The sequence below is a fragment of the Microtus oregoni genome, unplaced genomic scaffold (assembly GCF_018167655.1).
Source record: "Microtus oregoni isolate MIOR12 unplaced genomic scaffold, Mior012 000060F_ref0000265, whole genome shotgun sequence".
Lineage (NCBI taxonomy): Eukaryota > Metazoa > Chordata > Mammalia > Rodentia > Cricetidae > Microtus > Microtus oregoni.
This window is the reverse complement of record NW_024543870.1, coordinates 4,693,151-4,712,958: the sequence shown is the minus strand read 5'-3', so window position 1 is coordinate 4,712,958 and position 19,808 is coordinate 4,693,151. Positions and strand designations below refer to the sequence as shown.

Sequence of the window (19,808 nt, the reverse complement as noted above, 5' to 3'; positions counted from 1 at the left end):
GTGGCTGATGGACATGGACAGGCTGTGGGGCTGGGGACCCCTTGTCTCTCCCAATCAGAGCCTTAGTTATTTTGGAGGTCACATACCTTATGTAGCAGGAGGAACTTGATGCCTGGCAGAGAGACAGATGCAGCCCAGATTTCTTGCTGACCTTGTATATCCTGGAGAGGCGGCTCCTACAAACACCAGCTCTTTGGTTGCCTTCTCTCCCCTTCTCGGCACCACGGGGCCACGTCCACATGGGAGTTAAAGCAGCAGCCAGACTTGTGGCTCTTTCCTTCATGAAGAAAACCATCATAGAAATGAAGAATTAAATCTGTTTATCCTTGGGAAATTTCAGAATGAATAACACAAGGCATTTCCTTCCCTCTCGCAAAGCACGGATAATCGGTCTTCTGAGGCCTCTGAAGGACGTCACAGTGACCGCAGGGGAAACAGCCACCTTTGACTGCGAACTGTCTTATGAGGATATCCCAGTGGAATGGTACCTCAAAGGGAAGAAACTGGAGCCTGATGATAAGGTAAAAAGCGGGCCACCAGTTGCTGCTTTGCCTTTCTCCCTTGGGATCACTTCCATTGTCCTTCGCTTTGTCCTTGCTAAGGCCCCTCCCCTCCAGAGCTTTTGTCCTTCCTCTAACTTGATTTCTGCTGGAACTGTAAGATGAGAGTTTTCAGATTACGTACGTTTAACCTGATGATAGTGTCTTACTAAAATAGGAATAACAATTTTAAATATGATCAGGTGGTAGTTTTTTCGGGAAGGAAGAAAAGGAGGCAAATGTTCAGTAGCCATCAGGGCTAGCTCGTAGGAGTGGTGGAAAGCAAGAACAGAGCGGAGGGGCTTCCTAACCAAGGTCTCAGCTGCAGCTGTGCACACAGGTTGTTCCTGTGTTATCTGATGTTCTGGGTAGAAACGGATTGAGAGGAGACTGGAACTCCATTTTGGGCAGTTGATAGAGTTGGAGAGATAACTTCTGGGCAGATTTTCTCTTCTAGCGTTTCCCTAAGGCTATTTTTAACGCTCAAGTGTTTTAGGCTGCGCAAACTCTGGAATGCCAGAGGACCATTTAAAGTGCAGCTGGCGAAATGGGGGGGGGGGGGCGGCGTTGTAGGGATCCCTGTGTGTAAATGAATAAACTTTTGAGAAGTTTGGGTAAACTACCTTAGTTTTGGCTAACATTCATTCCTGAGGTTCAACATTCAACCCCAAAGTGAAAACTGAGCCATTTATTCAGATAGGCCTAAATTGATCTGTGTATTTCTGTAACTCCTGGGCTTCTGCCCGGATCAGAAAATTAAACTTATGCAATCCCTTTAGTGTAGAAGTGACACTCACATTAGCTTGATAATTCCTGCATTTTGAATTCTTAAAAATAAAATATAGAAAAAATACAGGACATTTCATTGTTCTGCGGCTTTTGCCTTGCCCAATATTCCAGAAATAATACTGACCATCTGTAAAATTTTTATACAAATCAAAATTTGAAGACTGAAAAAGATATCATTGGAAGGGGACTTAGTTTCACAGAGGCTGAAGGACTAGAGGACATTGCCTTCATGTAGATGGTTGGAAATAGATTTTAAAAACTAGCGTTCAACTAAATGAGTAATGATTAACTCGGTAACAGTCATCTGGTAGGTGAGTTCTGCCCAGCACTCAGTGGACCAAGACCTTTGGTTTCTATTGTTACCAACGAGAAAAGGCGACAGAACCTTCCAACTGTAGCATTTCACACCAAAAAACTTTTTTTTTACAGCAAAGTCTTCTAGATACCAAACCAGGTGCTGGGTTCAACTCAAATTTCTTGGTTTAATATGTACATCTCTTTTTTTTTCCCTATTCAGTGCAGCGTATTTCTTTTTCTTATTTGGTGGTTAAACTAGGAGCTTTATATTGGGGGGAAAAAAAAGGACAGATGACTATCCATTCAAACACAAAAACTCTGCGATTTTGACTTAAAATGTAGATTCCTAAAATCTTGCATCTGCTTTACTCCAAGGGCAAAATCTATTATCATATTACATTTTTTCCTAGGGTTAGGAAGGGTGGGTCCACCAGAGCCAGAGGGCTGCTGAATTGTCCCTGCCTGTAGGAATGTTAATCCCACAGGGAGCCTTCCAAAACTAATCCTTCTGCGAACGTGATCTCCTATCTTTTTTTTCTTTTCTTTTCTTTTCTTTCTTTTTTTTAATTTATTAGATTTTTTTTTTAAAAAAAATACCAATCCAAATTCCCACTCCTTCCCTCCTCCCATTCCCTCCACACACCCTTCCACCCACCCCCTAAGAGAGGGTAAGGCACATTGCTTTGTGGAAGGCCCAAGGCCCTCCCTACTACATCCAGGCTGAGCAAGGTATCTATCCAAAGAGAATAGAATCCCAAAAAGCCAGTACAAGCAGTAGGGATAAATCCTGATGCTACTGCCAGTGGGCCCTCAGTCTGCTCCAGCCATACAACTGTCAGTCACATTCAGAGGGACTAGTGTGGTCCTATGCTTGTTCCTTCCCTGTCCGGGTGGAGTTGGTGAGCTCCTATTAGCTCAGGTAAACAGTTTCAGTAGATGAACCCTTTGTCTTGACTTCTTTGCTCATATCCTCACTCCTCCCACTCTTCAACTGGACCTTGGGAGCTCAGTCCAGTGCTCTGATGTGTGGAACTCTGCCTCTGTTTCCGTCTGTTGTTGGATGAAGGTTCTATTTAAGATATTTAAAATAATCATCAGTCTGACTGCAGGGCAAGTCAAGATCAGGCCCCCTCTAGTCTTTTGCTTGGGGTCATAGGCGGGGTCATCCTTGTGGATTCCTGGGAATTTCTCTAGAGTCAGGTTTCTGCTAACTCTATAATGGCTCCTCAATCAAGATATCTCTTTCCTCGCTCTCATCTCTGTATTCCCTCCATCTCGACTATCCCATTCCCTCACGTTCTCCTCAACCCTCCCCTTCTACCCTCTCTTCCCCCCACCCCCATGTCTGTTTCCAAGATCTTGTACCTCTTAAGTGTCTCTTTCCAAAAAAAAATTAAGGACGAGCTGCAAAGTTGCTTGTTCACTTACTACAGTTTAGAGGTTTTGTTTAAATTAGGTTTATTAGCACAAACTGTTCTTATCATGTTAACTCAGGTCTTTTTATCTACACTTTTTGTAAAAATCTTTAATCTCTACATCAACAGTCACACAAAACAACTTATAGACATCAGAAACTGGAAGGCAACATTTTGGAAATAAACTTTATTTTTATTTCATTTTTGGTTTTTATCCCCTTTGGCCAAGTGAAAACAGCCAAATTCTCTCAGAGGCTTTTGATAATTTTGTATTTAAATTTTAACAGTTTGGTGGTGCCTTCTGTGTTCCATCAGTATACCTCGTTATATCAACAAAGGATGACTCTTAATGTTATCATTACATGGTTTACCAAAAATATTTGGCATTCATTTCATTGATTTGTTTTTCTATCTATTGTATTTCCTTTCTATTTGAATACAGTCAAACTATTGACTATGGTCTACATAAGCCATTTATTGAAAACTCACTACTTTCTGGGCGATATATTCAGTGACAGAGAATATCCTACAGACTTTTCAGAATAACTCAGATGGCAAATCGATGTATTGATAGATACTATATAATGGTGCATGTGTTAGAAGCCGAATTCCTTTTAAGTGGCCATAAGTCAAAGTTCAAAATTCATAGACATTGTTTTAAAAGTCCCATCCAGACCCCACCTCCCAGGTAAGTAGCAGCTATGCTCCTAGGGTCAATCTTAACTACTGTTTCCCCGCTGTGTATGTGCCTTATTGTTTCAGGTGTTCTCAATATTAAAAGCAGTTAGATGAATAACTATAACATGTTCTTATTTGAAGAAAATGTTTCAGTGAAACTGTATTCCTGTTTCTTTCTTCTACCCCTAGCTAAATATATACAAATAGTTTCACCAGAAAACAGTTACGATTCTTAACTCTAAGTAGACAATTATGTGCTAAAGCCAATCTCAACTACAGAGCGGAGCTTTTGAGGAACCTTAGGTTCTAGAACCCCAATCTTTACCTCTAACAGCACCAGGGATGTCTGATTTTCCCATTACTGATTTTCAAACGCAGGAAGACAGACGAGTCAACATCAAAAAAATTTGTTAACAAAATTCAGAAATTGTACAAATTAGTCATGGATTCCATTCATTTGCAAAGTAAATTGAAGCCAGGAGGTGGTGGTGGTACACATCTTTAATCCCCACTTGGGAGGCAGGGGCAGGCAGATCTCTGTGACTTTGGGGCCAACCTGGTCTACCAGGACAGGCTCCAAAGCTACAGAGAAACCCGATCTCGAAAAACCAAAACAAACAAACAAACAAATAAATAAATAAATAAATAAAGCAAAGTAAATTGAATTACTAAAATAAATGAGAGAAGAGTTCTGCTTGTATTTATATGATCATTACCTTCCCTTTAAAACATACAGTTTTCTTTCAGGAAAAAAAAAATCTACTTTCAGATTACAATAACCAATCATTTTTCTTTTGTTTTGAGCTTCTCTAAGTTCTTTTCTACACACAAGCCTGAAGCAAAACAGAAATGCATACATATTCATAATTACATGTATTTTTCACAGGATCAGAAATGTAAATAGAAATTGGTCTGTGCAAGTTCAACATAAAAAGCCACCTTGTATTTATAGAATGATAACAAAGAAATGCTAAAAATGGCCCTAAAATCACCTCTTATTTATATAATGGTAACTAAAAAAAATCCTAAAAATATTTCTAGAAGTTTTGAAACTATTGGCTGAAGTCATTTTAAGATAAATATATATTCAACATATATGATCATAAACCAATGTGGGTAACACTCTTACATAGTTTATCCAGATGAGTTAAAGGACCTGCGTTCTAGGCGGCTGTTTCATCTCTCTGTCTCCCGCACTCTTTGCAAACTCACCTAGGTGGTGACCCGTTCGGAAGGAAGAGTTCACACGCTCACCCTGAGGGACGTGAAGCTGGAAGACGCAGGAGAGGTCCAGCTGATGGCCAAGGACTTCAAAACTCAGGCCAACCTCTTTGTGAAAGGTAATTTCAAAAATCATCCCTAAGTGCACACACCGTGAGCAGAATCATAAATAATGCATCCGCCTAATTGTTGCTGTGCAAGAGCACCGCAGATCATTAAAATCAAGAATCCAAAAGTCTAATTTACATTTTCGCATAACAAAATATAGGTTGTTTTTTTTTTTTAATGGTGAGGCAGTGTATACACCTTCGAGGCCAGCACTCAGGAGGCAGAGACATCCAGATCTCTGTGAGTTCAAAGCCAGCCTGGTCTACAGTGTGAATTCCAGGACAGTCAGGGCTACACAGAGAAAACCTGTCTCAGAAGAAAAAAAATCAAAATTAACGTGGGTTTTACATACTCTTTCTGTCCCTATGTTATTATTGGTTCTTTTTTAACTAGTTTCAAAAACAACTGGTGAAATAATTATTATCAGCCCATTTTATGAAAATGTTGGCCATTATTTCCTTTATGTTTTATACTTATTTTTCTTGTAAGCCTAACCCTCAAGAGGCAGAGGCAGAAGGATTGTCTCAAGTTTGAAACCAGCCTGGTCTACAAAATGAGTTTCCAGACTGGCCAGGGCAGGGGGGAAGGGGAAAAAACATAGAAAGGTTTTTTTTTTCTCTATGTGTATGAATAATGATAAAGCAACAGTATTTAAGGAAAACATCTAAATGAAAAATAGTTTGGCAAGTGAGTAAACTTGGAGCAGAAGCAGCCCCAGAGATGCCAGAGAAAAGTAGAGAAAGTTCTGGAACTCTTGGAGAAGGGAAGCAGCTAATAAGTTGGATTCTTTCAGAACCCCCAGTTGAGTTCACTAAACCCCTTGAAGACCAGACGGTCGAAGAGGAGGCCACTGCAGTGCTGGAGTGTGAAGTGTCCAGAGAGAACGCCAAGGTGAAATGGTTCAAAAATGGCACAGAAATCCTCAAGAGCAAGAAATACGAAATCGTCGCTGATGGCAGGATCAGGAAGCTCATTATACATGGCTGTACCCCAGAGGATATCAAGACGTACACTTGCGACGCTAAGGACTTTAAGACTTCCTGTAACCTGAATGTTGTTCGTAAGTACTCCTCCTCAGGACTTGGCCTTTGTAACTCTTTGTAGCCAAAACATCAAGACACTTTATGCATGCCCTTCTTGGCCTAATCATAATTCTTGACCTAACCTGATACTTCACACGTATCTTTACAAACCTTCTTGTGCTCTGTCTGGTCTTGGGAAAGACGCCGACCACTGTTCACTGTGCTGCTGTGCTCTTTTGTCTGTATGCGGTTAATCCCACTATTTGAATATCCTGCTAGAGATGAAAATAACCTTTAACACAAAGGGAAGTGCAGAACCGTGACTCTATTTGGAAGGAAGATAAGTTTTCAGGCCTGGAGAATATCTTAAAAATGAGAATGAAAGTTTGCTTGAACGGGAACAAACATACTTGAGAACAGCTCTAATGTGTCAATGCCCTATCACATAATCCAGTCTGAGAATAAGGATGGAAGAGAAGCTGAATGAGGCCCAGGTTCTTTGAGTCCTGGATTCTTTGAATGAAGCACTTTGTCATTTTTGCTATTGCTTCTTCCCCTGGTGCAGAAATAAGCCTTTATCTCGGTATGTCCACTGCTAGCTAGCTCATTCGCTTTGTTGATTCATTTGTCCAGCAAAGCATTTTTCATGGTATATTTTTGTGCAATACTTGTTTGGCTATGTTGCTTCTCATCTGTCAACAACTAAAACCTAGTGGCTTTGACTGTGCTCCCAGCATCTTGTGCCATGCCACTCTTTCCACGCTTCAGTTAACTTACCTTAGAGTAGCCCCATGGGGTTTCTTCCCCTTGACATCTACCTCCTCTTGGTGAAGGCTCAGCCGTGATGGCTTATCGTCAAGCCTATCAGCTAGCGTTGGTCTCAGAACCCCATGACCAAGAAGGGTCGACTTGGGAAGGCCTTATAAGGAGCACTGAAAGATGGAAGGGAAAACAGGCAGCTGCTCCATCCCGCAGAGCAGAAGTCCCGTGTCTGGAGATGCCTGAACCAGCAGGCATAAAAGCCAAATCAGCGCCCCCTGTAGAACACAGTGTTTGTCGTACAAATACATGCCTGACTTGCATGGGAAATCTTTAAAGCTGAGTCAAAACTGGAAAGCTGGATATGCGTGGTTCCAACTGGACTCATGTCTATTAGCCATACACAAAGCCAACTGGAGGGCTTCAAACTATTGTCTTGGCATTCGGGCTATTGTCTTTGAATTCTACTGGATTCCGAATGATGTTCCTTCCCTTACTAGTGCTTCCTTTGACAAATAATGTCCTTCAACTCTGGTATAGAACCAACAGAAAGAAGGCATCTTCTTCAGGAAGCATTCAGAAGAGCTGAGATGGATCTCAGTGTGAAAGAACTAAGTTGGCAGCACAGTAAGACAAAATGTATGTGAGCTAGACAGATCAAAAGCAAGGCATCATCCCCTGTGGAAGCTGCAAGCGATTTCAAAGTCAGTGTCAGTCTACTAATATGGGAAAAGAAAAAAAAAAGTCCTGCAAAAGAGAGTCACTTTTTCTCACTGGGTGTTGGCAGTGCAGCCCTGAGGCCCAGCACTTGGGAGGCAAAGGCAGGCAGAGTGTAAGGCCAGAGAAACCTTGTCTTGAAAGAGAGAGAGAGAGAGAGAGAGAGAGAGCGCCAGAGAGAGCCAGCCACTTTTTTTTTTAATGTGTACCAGAAAAATATCAGGATTAATTTGCAGGAGCCTCCTTTGAATATCAATGTCATTCTCTTACAGCTCCTCATGTGGAATTCCTAAGACCACTCACGGATCTTCAAGTTAAAGAAAAAGAAACGGCTCGGTTTGAGTGTGAAATTTCCAAGGAAAATGCCAAGGTCTGTAACTACACACCATTATCTTAGATTAGCAAGAAGCTCTGTTTGCTTTTGGCCAAATAGAAAGTAAGAAAAAAATAGCTAAATATTTTCTCTGAACCTCCTTCCCCATTTTAAAGATTGTTAGCATGAAAGATGGACCTGACTTAATTATTCTCCTTAGTATTACTCAATAGAAAAACCCTGAACTCAGACGAGATTTTACCATTTAGAGACATTTGGAGTTGCTATCATTTTAAGATTAAAAAAAAATTAAACAGCAGTAATTCCGTATCTTAGCTAGGTATTTCAGGTTGCCATAAACTATTTTTATTGCCAAATTTCTTTAACTTTCAGTCTGCTTCCAAAGCAGATTAAGGCCCCCTAAGACTCAAAACATGCATAATCCTGTTATTTTTTCATATTTGATAATAGTATCATAAAGGGTAAACAGTACTTAGTAACTTTGTTCTTGCTTTTTGTTTTTTTATTTATATTTTTATCTGTCCTTCATAATACTATATTTATGGTCTTCTTTTATAAATACTATAATGTCTTAAGACTGATTTTTTTTTAAATTCTTCCGCATCCTAGCTCCTGTAGTTTCTGTTAGGAATACCATGTGAAGGAACAGCATGAACACTGATTAAAAAAAAAATAAATCTGTTTGCCTTAAAATACAGGTTCAGTGGTTTAAAGATGGTGCTGAAATTAAAAAGGGCAAAAAGTATGACATCATTTCTAAGGGAGCCGTACGAATTCTCGTCATCAACAAATGTCTACTGAACGACGAAGCCGAATATTCCTGTGAAGTGCGGACGGCAAGAACTTCCGGCATGCTTACAGTTCTGGGTGAGTGTGAAGGCTTTCTTTGCCTAAATGCACTAGTCTGGAAAACCCACTTCCGGTTTTACTGAATGAATTTGGGTTCTTTTTCTATAGAGGAAGAAGCCGTCTTCACAAAGAATCTTGCTAACCTTGAAGTTAGTGAAGGAGACACTATCAAGCTGGTGTGCGAAGTCTCCAAGCCTGGGGCCGAAGTGATCTGGTACAAAGGGGATGAGGAGATCATAGAAACAGGAAGATTTGAGATACTTACTGATGGCAGGAAGAGAATCCTGATCATTCAGAACGCGCAGCTTGAGGACGCGGGCAGCTACAACTGTCGACTCCCAAGTTCTCGGACAGACGGCAAAGTCAAAGTACATGGTAGGAAAATCTCAGGGAAGCACATTCTTTCCCTAGTCAATCATTCTTGTCGGACTTAAGATTCAAACACCTGTGTTTTCAATGTCTCCCAATGTTTTGCTTTCCAGAACTTGCTGCTGAATTCATCTCAAAGCCTCAAAACCTTGAAATCCTGGAAGGAGAAAAGGCCGAGTTTGTCTGCACTATATCAAAGGAAAGCTTTGAGGTTCAGTGGAAGAGGGATGATCAGACTCTTGAGTCTGGAGATAAATATGACGTCATCGCTGATGGCAAAAAGAGAGTCCTAGTTGTGAAAGACGCCACACTACAAGACATGGGCACTTACGTGGTCATGGTTGGGGCTGCCAGAGCTGCGGCTCACCTGACTGTCATCGGTAAGTTTCTTCTTGCTTCTTCGGATTGATTGGTTTGTAGTTTTGGTCCCTCGACATGCTACAAAGTCTTATTGGTTGTTTACAGAAAAACTCAAGATCGTAGTTCCTCTTAAGGACACCACGGTGAAAGAACAGCAAGAGGTTGTCTTTAACTGTGAAGTCAATACCGAAGGTGCCAAAGCCAAGTGGTTCAGAAACGAAGAGGCCATATTTGATAGTTCAAAATACATCATCCTCCAAAAGGACCTGGTCTACACTCTCAGAATCAGAGACGCACGCTTAGATGACCAAGCCCACTACAATGTGTCGCTGACTAACCACAGAGGGGAGAATGTTAAGAGCGCAGCCAATCTTATAGTGGAAGGTATGTGACCTAGACGGTGCCAGAGCATTTTTCCCCAGCCATTTATATTATGCAAACAACTAAATTCAACATTATGTTCTCTATCACTACAGAGGAAGATCTTAGGATTATTGAACCTCTTAAAGATATCGAAACAATGGAGAAGAAATCAGTCACCTTCTGGTGCAAGGTGAATCGTCTCAATGTGACACTCAAGTGGACCAAAAATGGAGAAGAAGTGCCCTTTGACAACCGCGTGTCATACCGCATTGATAAGTACAAGCACTCGCTAATCATCAAGGACTGCGGGTTTCCAGATGAGGGTGAATACATTGTCACGGCTGGACAAGACAAATCGGTCGCAGAGCTGCTCATCATAGAAGCCCCGACAGAATTCGTGGAGCACCTAGAAGACCAGACGGTCACTGAGTTTGATGACGCGGTCTTCTCCTGCCAACTCTCCAGGGAGAAAGCCAATGTAAAATGGTACCGAAATGGAAGAGAAATCAAGGAAGGCAAAAAGTATGCCAAAAGCATTCGGTGCTGGGGCTCGCTGCTTTTGTGTGCACTTTGATAGCCTAGCGCTTGTGGCTCAAGCTAACTAATCATCCAATCTCTTCTTCAGATACAAATTTGAAAAAGATGGGAGCGTACACAGGCTCATCATAAAGGACTGCCGGCTGGAGGATGAGTGCGAATACGCTTGTGGCGTAGAGGACAGGAAGTCCCGAGCAAGGCTCTTTGTGGAAGGTGCGTATCGGCTTCAAGAGTAATTCTGACTGAAGTGACCTTTTTTTATGATGCTGATAAAAATATAAGCATACATCATCTGTTTTTATTTTTACATTTCCTTTCCAGAAATCCCTGTCGAGATTATCAGGCCTCCTCAAGACATTCTTGAAGCCCCTGGTGCCGATGTTATCTTTATGGCTGAGCTCAACAAAGATAAAGTGGAGGTCCAATGGCTTAGAAATAACATGGTTGTTGTCCAGGGTGACAAGCACCAGATGATGAGTGAAGGAAAGATACACAGGCTACAGATTTGTGACATTAAACCACGTGACCAAGGCGAATACAGATTCATTGCCAAAGATAAAGAAGCCAGGGCGAAACTTGAGTTAGCAGGTAAGGAGCCTTCTTTTGCTTTGCAATGGTCTGATGAAATCACAGATCTTACATAGACTTCAGATTTTACAGTTATAGCAAAATGCTTCTTGTGAAAGCCTATGGTTTTCAAGCCCACATCATGTTAGATACTCTACTTTCTCTTATTCTAGAGAGGACGTTAATGGCATTCATATTATACCATAGGATTATTCCTGGCACATGGCAGCTGCCCATGAATTCATAGAACTAACGACAATCCCTCACTCTGCTGCTGTATATCTTTTAGATAACTCTCATCTTGACCCAAGATACCTACATAGGTTGTTCTCAAAACAACCTATTGGTATATCCTGTATACAAGGAAAAAGTGTCTGATTTATCAAAAACTGATTTTATTAAATAGTTTCGACAACAAGAGCAAAACCCACTTCACTGTATTCTCGGTCCTCTGTTACTATTTTTAATGAAGACTGGATGTTAATCTTCATTATGCCATCTCCAACAATCTTTTTTCCCCAAGGCTGATGGTTTGGAATAGGGAAGAATTAGTATAATCCTCCAACAGCGTTCTCTGCTATAAAATGACTGTAGCATACTTCCAAGATTCTGGTATTAATCAATGTATAGTTTAAAAAAACTATGCCATAGCATGACTACAATATATAACTCAAACATGTTTGCATGTTCTCTTTCTCGCTAGCTGCACCTAAAATCAAGACAGCTGATCAGGATCTCGTGGTTGATGCCGGGCAACCCCTGACCATGGTCGTGCCCTATGACGCCTACCCCAAAGCAGAAGCTGAGTGGTTTAAAGAAAACGAACCTCTGTCTACAAAAACTGTGGACACTACAGCTGAGCAGACTTCTTTCAGAATCTTGGAAGCCAAAAAGGAGGACAAGGGGAGGTACAAAATCGTGCTTCAGAACAAGCATGGGAAAGCAGAAGGCTTCATCAACTTACAAGTTATTGGTAAGCTGCCAAGTCACTCAAACTTGATTGGCGTAGTGCAGCTTAAAGGTGTAGTACCACTAAACAGTCTATGATTTGTACATTGCAGATGTTCCTGGGCCAGTTCGTAACCTAGAAGTGACCGAAACATTTGATGGTGAAGTCAGCCTCGCTTGGGAAGAACCATTAACAGACGGTGGAAGCAAAATCATAGGTTATGTTGTTGAAAGGCGTGATATCAAGAGGAAGACCTGGGTGTTGGTCACTGACCGAGCAGATAGCTGTGAGTTTACTGTCACCGGCCTACAGAAGGGAGGAGTGGAGTACCTGTTCCGTGTGAGCGCAAGGAACAGAGTTGGCACTGGAGAACCAGTAGAAACCGACAATCCTGTGGAAGCCAGGAGTAAATATGGTAAGAAGTAGTTAAGTAAACTGCCAACTAGCTTAATTTTTTGTTTCTCCCCAACATAACCCGAATTCACGTGTGCTTCTTCTGTGATAACATCCAGATGTTCCAGGTCCTCCTTTGAATGTCACCATCACCGACGTGAATAGATTTGGTGTCTCGCTGACGTGGGAGCCACCAGAGTATGATGGAGGTGCTGAAATCACAAACTATGTGATTGAACTGAGGGACAAGACTTCTATCAGGTGGGACACTGCCATGACCGTAAGGGCTGAGGACCTGTCAGCAACAGTCACCGATGTGGTTGAAGGACAGGAGTACAGCTTCCGGGTCAGAGCCCAGAACCGAATCGGAGTTGGGAAACCAAGTACAGCCACACCCTTTGTCAAAGTTGCTGATCCAATAGGTAAGTAAGATCATAGCAATACTTAAAAAGGAAATAAACACCACATGAAACCAAAGAATTAAATCTGTGAATTCAGATGCTTCTGATCAAATAAAATATAATAAAAGAACAAAACTGTAAAAGCCAAGACTGTGCCCACATGGCCCACAGACTTGTTCTGATGACATTGTTAGGATCATTCCATGTCTTGAGAAATTGTCACTCAATGAAATTATATGTCCCTAATTTTTCTGCCATTCCAGAGAGACCAAGTCCTCCTGTGAACCTCAGTTCCTCGGAACAGACACAATCATCAGTTCAGCTCACATGGGAGCCTCCTCTGAAAGATGGGGGCAGCCCAATATTGGGGTATATAATTGAAAGATGTGAGGAAGGGAAAGACAATTGGATTCGTTGCAATATGAAACCTGTCCCTGAACTGACTTACAAGGTAAGCAGTTTGCATCTTAAAAAATATATGTGTGTATTATATATGTATATATGTTCTATATTATATATACATAATTATGAAATATCACATATATCATAACATATATATGTTCATGGGCTTAAATGAATATGATGTTAACAAATACTAACTTGTAATTTTAGGTCACTGGATTGCATAAAGGGAATAAATATTTATATAGAGTATCTGCAGAAAATGCAGCTGGTGTTTCAGATCCATCTGAGATCCTTGGTCCTCTCACCGCTGATGATGCCTTTGGTAAAAAGATATTTTACTTTCTAGATTAGGGAATAGCCCATACCTTCTTTGGTGTACCAGAGACATACATATGGTGCTAGAAATTCACGGCTTTTTTCTTCTTGGTAGTTGAACCAACAATGGATTTGAGTGCATTCAAAGATGGTCTGGAAGTTATCGTCCCAAATCCCATCAAGATCCTGGTTCCAAGCACGGGCTACCCAAGACCAAAGGCAACCTGGACTTTTGGAGATCAAGTCCTAGAAGAGGGGGACCGTGTGAAAATGAAGACCATATCTGCCTATGCCGAACTCGTTATTTCTCCGAGTGAACGGCCAGACAAGGGTATTTACACACTCACATTAGAAAATCCTGTGAAGTCAATTTCTGGAGAAATTGATGTCAATGTGATCGGTAAGGAATTAAACTTCTGCTATCTAATGTGACTTGACTGCTTTAGTACATATTGACCTCAATCATCATACCTCTCACTGACTTTTCTTACTAGCTCCCCCAAGCGCACCCAAAGAACTGAAATTTAGCGATGTAACAAAGGATTCTGTGCACTTGACTTGGGAACCACCCGACGATGACGGAGGAAGCCCGCTAACTGGATATGTCATTGAAAAGAGAGACATGAGCCGGAAAACGTGGACTAAAGTGAGTGTTGCATAGTAACGCAGCAATTTTAGAAGAGAGAATGAAGGGGATTTCCAGGAGGAGGCGGGGAGGCCAGGCAGATGGGCTCAGTTTACCTTAGTCTCGTGACAAAGCCTCGAAACCTTTGGACTGTTCCTTGGGTAATTTAGCCAGGGTTTGGTACAGTTGTCCCGTTTTGTTTTCAGCTAGGCACCTCTAACACATGAAAGAAAGCTTACCTACACACTTGGTATCTAGTGAGTACCCACAGGCGCACACTGAGCTATAAGCCATTTCAAAGCAAGTATTTTTTGTCTCAGTGTTCATGGTTTTTTCATCACTGCACTTCATTTACCTTAGTTGACCTGATCTGCCATGTTCTCTTCCTTTATGCTGGTTATATGTGTGTGTGTGTGCGTGTGTATTCCATGTATCTATGCGCGCGTGCACACACACATTTTGCAGTACTAGAAATAAAACTTAGATTCTCATGCTAAACAGCAACTACATCAATGAGTTTGCCCCCAGCCCATTATACTCTCATTTAAAATTAAATTTCTAATAAACAAACTACCATCTTTTTAATGCACACAAACTAGGAATCTATTTCTCATTGTATTTAAGGCCAATTATTATTATAACACCCCTTGCTGTTTTTTCCTAATACAAAAATAGTATGAGAATAACACTAAGCTTTCATGCAAAACAACTTTAGAGTAAGCAGGGTGTAGTGGCACATGCTTATAGAAACTGAGGCAGGACTGTGGATTTAGAGCCAACCGGAACTAAACAGTAATAGATTCCAGGGCAGCCTGGGCTACATAGAAAGTCCCAGTCTTAAAAAATTAATAGTGGGTTTTTGTATTCATGCTTTTTTAAAAAAAAAGTCTTTTGACTTAAGGAAATACTCGGGGAAGATAATCAATTAACTGTTTCTTTGTCCCAGGTTATGGACTTTGTGACCGATCTAGAATTCACAGTTCCTGATCTTGTTCAAGGAAAGGAATATCTATTCAAAGTCTGCGCTCGAAATAAGTGTGGCCCTGGAGAACCTGCATATACTGATGAACCTGTAAATATGTCTGCTCCTGCAAGTAAGTGCATGCCTCATGGGCTCATGCCGGGTCTGTGTTACCGAATTTTGGCTTTAGTGCTGGGGTTGAAGTTTGGAGGGATGGCATGGGTTGGTAGCATGGCAATAACTGGAGAGCAGCCTGTCTACGATTAACGCCCTCCTTAAAATGTTCCAGCGGTACCTGACCCACCTGAGAATGTCAAGTGGAGAGACAGGACTGCCAAGAGCATCTTCCTCACATGGGATCCTCCTAAAAATGACGGTGGCTCGCGCATCAAAGGATATATAGTTGAAAAATGCCCCCGTGGTTCTGACAAATGGGTTGCCTGTGGCGAGCCTGTTGCAGACACAAAGTAGGTGTTTGTTTTTAAACTGGATACATGAGTAATTCCGACTCCTACCCACTAGAATGGATTTTACCTGGGAGACATTAAATGTTCATTTTTTTTTCCTCACTAAGAATCTTTCTAGTATACCTATATCCGGTTTCACAAAGTTCAGCGGAGCATAGATAGCGTTCAAGGTTTCATTAGTTATGATATTGAAAAGTCCAGTCACACGTCAAGAATAGCCTGGTCCCAGGAACCTGACCGGGGCAACACAGGAATGAAGAAATGGAAGACATAGCAGATACATACAGGAAAAACTGTGGTCTAGTGTGTGTTTTTTTTTTTTGGGATAATGGAGGACATCTCCTATGCTACCAGCAAACTCAGCAGGTTTATTATGTACAGCCCAAAGAGGAGGCTGTAGACAGCCTCCATGGGAGGTCTGGGTAGGGGAGATTCAGGAGGAAGAAGCTGTGGTTGATACTTTGTATACACTAGTCTAGACAGTCTCAGTGGGAGGTCTGGGTAGAGGAGATTCAGGAGGAAGAAGCTGTGGTTGATACTTTGTATACACTAGTCTTACCTAAAGGTCAAAGGTTTGTCAACATTGGTACTTAGACCAGAGGAAGGCTTTGCCATTTCCATGAGTCTGAGGACATGGTTGTGCTCACGTCAACAGCACAATTCACCAGTACTACATCCATTCCTGACACATTCATTGCTTCCTCCACTCCCCACAATCCAGATATTCCATCTAAAATCTGGTACTATGTTAGTGGTATGAATTCTAGAGAAATAACTATACTACGTAACTCTAAGTGTAATAGATTATCTCCGTGACCATAACGCCCCTATTTGTGTTCTGACAGAATGGAAGTGACAGGCCTCGAGGAAGGCAAATGGTATGCCTACCGCGTGAAAGCCTTGAACAGGCTAGGTGCCAGCAAGCCAAGCAAACCCACAGAAGAAATCCAGGCGGTGGACACACAGGGTATTTATCATTTTCTTGTCTTATCAGTCAGGGTTCTGACCTTGTCAGCTTGAACTCGCTAACAGTGTGAATAATCTTTTCCAATTCAGAGGCTCCTGAGATCTTCCTTGATGTGAAACTCCTCGCTGGCCTTACGGTAAAAGCCGGCACAAAGATTGAGCTTCCGGCCACTGTGACTGGAAAGCCTGAACCTAAAATAACCTGGACAAAGGCGGATACCCTTCTGAAGCCAGACCAAAGAATCACCATCGAAAACGTTCCTAAGAAATCCACGGTGACAATCACAGACAGTAAGAGGAGTGACACGGGCACGTACATCATAGAAGCTGTGAACGTCTGCGGCCGGGCCACCGCTGTGGTGGAAGTGAACGTCTTGGGTAAGGGAGGCTCTTCTTTGTAAAAGGATTAAGTTCGCCATGGCTACTTGAACAAAACAGTTTATAACATTTTTTTTCCTGTGTGATGCCATCCACAGATAAACCCGGACCACCAGCTGCTTTCGACATCACAGAGGTAACCAATGAGTCTTGTCTTCTGACGTGGAACCCGCCAAGAGATGATGGTGGATCTAAGATCACGAACTATGTCGTGGAGAGGAAGGCGACCGACAGCGATGTGTGGCACAAGCTCTCCTCGACTGTGAAGGACACACACTTCAAGGCGACCAAGCTGACACCCAACAAAGAGTACATCTTCAGAGTTGCGGCCGAGAACATGTACGGCGTTGGCGAGCCAGTGCAGGCTGCTCCAATAGTCGCCAAATATCAGTTTGGTGAGATGCTCAATCCGCTAACTAAAGAGAAGAAAAAGGGATGGGTTATATCAACCGTGCACGTAGGTATTGGGTGCAGATCGTGACTTTTTTCTGTCACTATGCCGTCTATAGATCCGCCTGGACCGCCAACTCGCCTGGAACCTTCCGACATCACTAAAGATGCAGTGACCCTCACGTGGTGTGAGCCGGATGACGATGGTGGCAGCCCCATCACCGGATACTGGGTGGAAAGATTAGACCCCGACACTGACAAATGGGTCCGATGCAATAAGATGCCAGTGAAGGACACAACCTACAGGTGAGCCCGCCCCACCTGTCTGTCATGCTTCAAATTAGCCACGTACTCAGTTGTTGGCACACCACCATTCCCTTTGATCACATGTGATTACAAATCAAGAGATTTTCATCACTCTTACTTCTGTTGCCTGTTGGCACATGGTTTTTAAATGACATGGATACCATCTAATAGCACATATCTGCTATCTCTATAACAGTAACCTTCTAGGCATTTCTAAGCATTTGGTCTTCCAATATATTAGCATAACTGATAATATTATAATTTGTATAATATTATAGAATTTGAGTAATATATATGGCTTAATATAAAGAATGTGACAGCGCAGTTAAAAATAATTTTAAATTTATGTGGAAGAATATTCAGTTAAATTTACAAATTGATTCTCACTATTTAAACAAGTTAGCCTCTTCTATGTATAGTACACACTTCTTACCATGATGTTACCTTGTCCCTGCTCCAGAGTGAAAGGTCTCACCAATAAGAAAAAGTACAGATTCCGTGTGCTGGCTGAAAATTTGGCTGGACCTGGAAAGCCAAGTAGATCAACTGAACCAATCTTAATAAAGGATCCCATAGGTATTATTTATATGATTTTCTGTGGTTGTTTTGAGGCATATATTAACTTCCTTTGGACAAAACAAATAATGTTGAAATTGACTTGCAGATCCTCCATGGCCTCCTGGAAAACCAACTGTAAAGGACATAGGCAAAACATCATTAGTATTGAACTGGACCAAGCCAGAACACGATGGAGGGGCAAAGATTGAGTCTTACGTCATTGAGATGCTGAAGACAGGGACAGACGACTGGGTCAGAGTGGCTGAGGGTGTCCCCACCACTGAGCATTTGCTCACAGGCCTGATGGAAGGGCAGGAATACTCGTTCCGAGTGAGAGCCGTGAACAAGGCTGGAGAGAGTGAGCCCAGTGACCCGAGCGACCCTGTGCTTTGCCGGGAGAAACTCTGTAAGTCACTCTACATCTAAGGGAGATTTTAAACCTCACTATTATTCCCACCTTGCCTTATTGTTTCCTTGACACCATGAGAACGTTTGGTAAAGACTTACATGGGACTTTTTTTTTCTCTTTTCTTCAGATCCTCCGTCACCACCTCGTTGGCTTGAAGTGATTAATATCACAAAGAATTCAGCTGACCTAAAATGGACAGTTCCTGAGAAAGACGGAGGGTCACCCATCACCAACTACATCGTGGAAAAGAGAGACGTGAGGCGGAAAGGCTGGCAAACAGTGGACACCACGGTCAAGGAGACCAAGTGCACAGTAACCCCCCTGACAGAGGGCTCTCTGTATGTGTTCCGCGTGGCTGCAGAAAATGCCATCGGGCAAAGTGACTACACCGAAATCGGAGACTCCGTCCTGGCCAAAGACACCTTCAGTATGCACCGTAACTCAGTCTTTGCAGCAGCATTTGTAGCGAGTAATACATCTTCCCTCGGGTTTTTCTAACCATTGGTTATTTTGCCAACAGCCACCCCGGGACCACCCTATGCCCTGACAGTGGTTGACGTGACAAAGCGACATGTTGACCTCAAGTGGGAACCACCTAAAAACGACGGTGGAAGACCGATCCAGAGGTAGAGCTTCCATTCCACTTAAAAAGAGTTAAGCACGGACATCCAGGACAAACTTCTGCCTTTCTGAGTGCTAAGTGAAATGTTTTGTTCCAACAGATACATCATTGAGAAGAAGGAAAAATTAGGCACCCGTTGGGTAAAAGCTGGGAAGACCTCAGGTCCCGACTGTAACTTCAGAGTAACTGATGTCATCGAAGGCACAGAAGTCCAGTTTCAAGTTCGGGCTGAAAATGAGGCAGGAGTTGGTCACCCAAGTGAGCCCACAGAAATCCTGTCAATTGAAGATCCGACAAGTAAGTCAGTCATGCCGATCATTCAGAGGAGATTGTGTAGGGCCTGGTGGTGAGACTGGGGTGTCAATGCTTTGCTGCTGTCTTCCCAGGTCCTCCCTCACCTCCTCTTGATCTGCATGTGACTGACGCTGGGAGGAAACACATTGCCATCGCTTGGAAACCTCCAGAGAAAAATGGTGGCAGTCCTATCATAGGCTACCATGTGGAAATGTGTCCGGTGGGCACCGAGAAATGGATGCGAGTTAACTCTCGCCCAGTAAAAGATTTGAAGTTCAAAGTTGAAGAGGGAATTGTTCCCGACAAGGAATATGTCCTGAGAGTGAGAGCCGTCAATGCTGTTGGTGTCAGTGAGCCATCTGAAATCTCGGAGAATGTGGTTGCCAAAGACCCAGACTGTAAGAATTAGATATGTTTTATAGCTGATAATATATTCTTTTTTCCT

General features: G+C 42.3%; 1 protein-coding gene across 1 annotated transcript in view; it reads left to right on the top strand.

Moving 5' to 3' along the window:
• Ttn (titin) overlaps positions 1–19,808 on the top strand; it is a 271,400-nt gene that overhangs the window by 165,865 nt on the left and 85,727 nt on the right. Inside the window, exons 191-220 of the mRNA XM_041639884.1 lie at positions 379–521; positions 4,935–5,058; positions 5,841–6,107; positions 7,818–7,915; positions 8,578–8,746; positions 8,837–9,103; positions 9,211–9,477; positions 9,563–9,841; positions 9,934–10,342; positions 10,446–10,570; positions 10,679–10,945; positions 11,628–11,897; positions 11,986–12,288; positions 12,386–12,688; positions 12,931–13,118; positions 13,280–13,394; positions 13,503–13,787; positions 13,882–14,033; positions 14,959–15,106; positions 15,263–15,440; positions 16,286–16,407; positions 16,497–16,784; positions 16,883–17,179; positions 17,294–17,480; positions 17,941–18,056; positions 18,145–18,444; positions 18,575–18,874; positions 18,968–19,073; positions 19,170–19,366; positions 19,456–19,761. Of these exons, the coding sequence (XP_041495818.1) occupies positions 379–521; positions 4,935–5,058; positions 5,841–6,107; positions 7,818–7,915; positions 8,578–8,746; positions 8,837–9,103; positions 9,211–9,477; positions 9,563–9,841; positions 9,934–10,342; positions 10,446–10,570; positions 10,679–10,945; positions 11,628–11,897; positions 11,986–12,288; positions 12,386–12,688; positions 12,931–13,118; positions 13,280–13,394; positions 13,503–13,787; positions 13,882–14,033; positions 14,959–15,106; positions 15,263–15,440; positions 16,286–16,407; positions 16,497–16,784; positions 16,883–17,179; positions 17,294–17,480; positions 17,941–18,056; positions 18,145–18,444; positions 18,575–18,874; positions 18,968–19,073; positions 19,170–19,366; positions 19,456–19,761 (6,576 nt within the window). The remainder of the gene's footprint in view (positions 1–378; positions 522–4,934; positions 5,059–5,840; positions 6,108–7,817; positions 7,916–8,577; positions 8,747–8,836; positions 9,104–9,210; positions 9,478–9,562; positions 9,842–9,933; positions 10,343–10,445; positions 10,571–10,678; positions 10,946–11,627; positions 11,898–11,985; positions 12,289–12,385; positions 12,689–12,930; positions 13,119–13,279; positions 13,395–13,502; positions 13,788–13,881; positions 14,034–14,958; positions 15,107–15,262; positions 15,441–16,285; positions 16,408–16,496; positions 16,785–16,882; positions 17,180–17,293; positions 17,481–17,940; positions 18,057–18,144; positions 18,445–18,574; positions 18,875–18,967; positions 19,074–19,169; positions 19,367–19,455; positions 19,762–19,808) is intronic.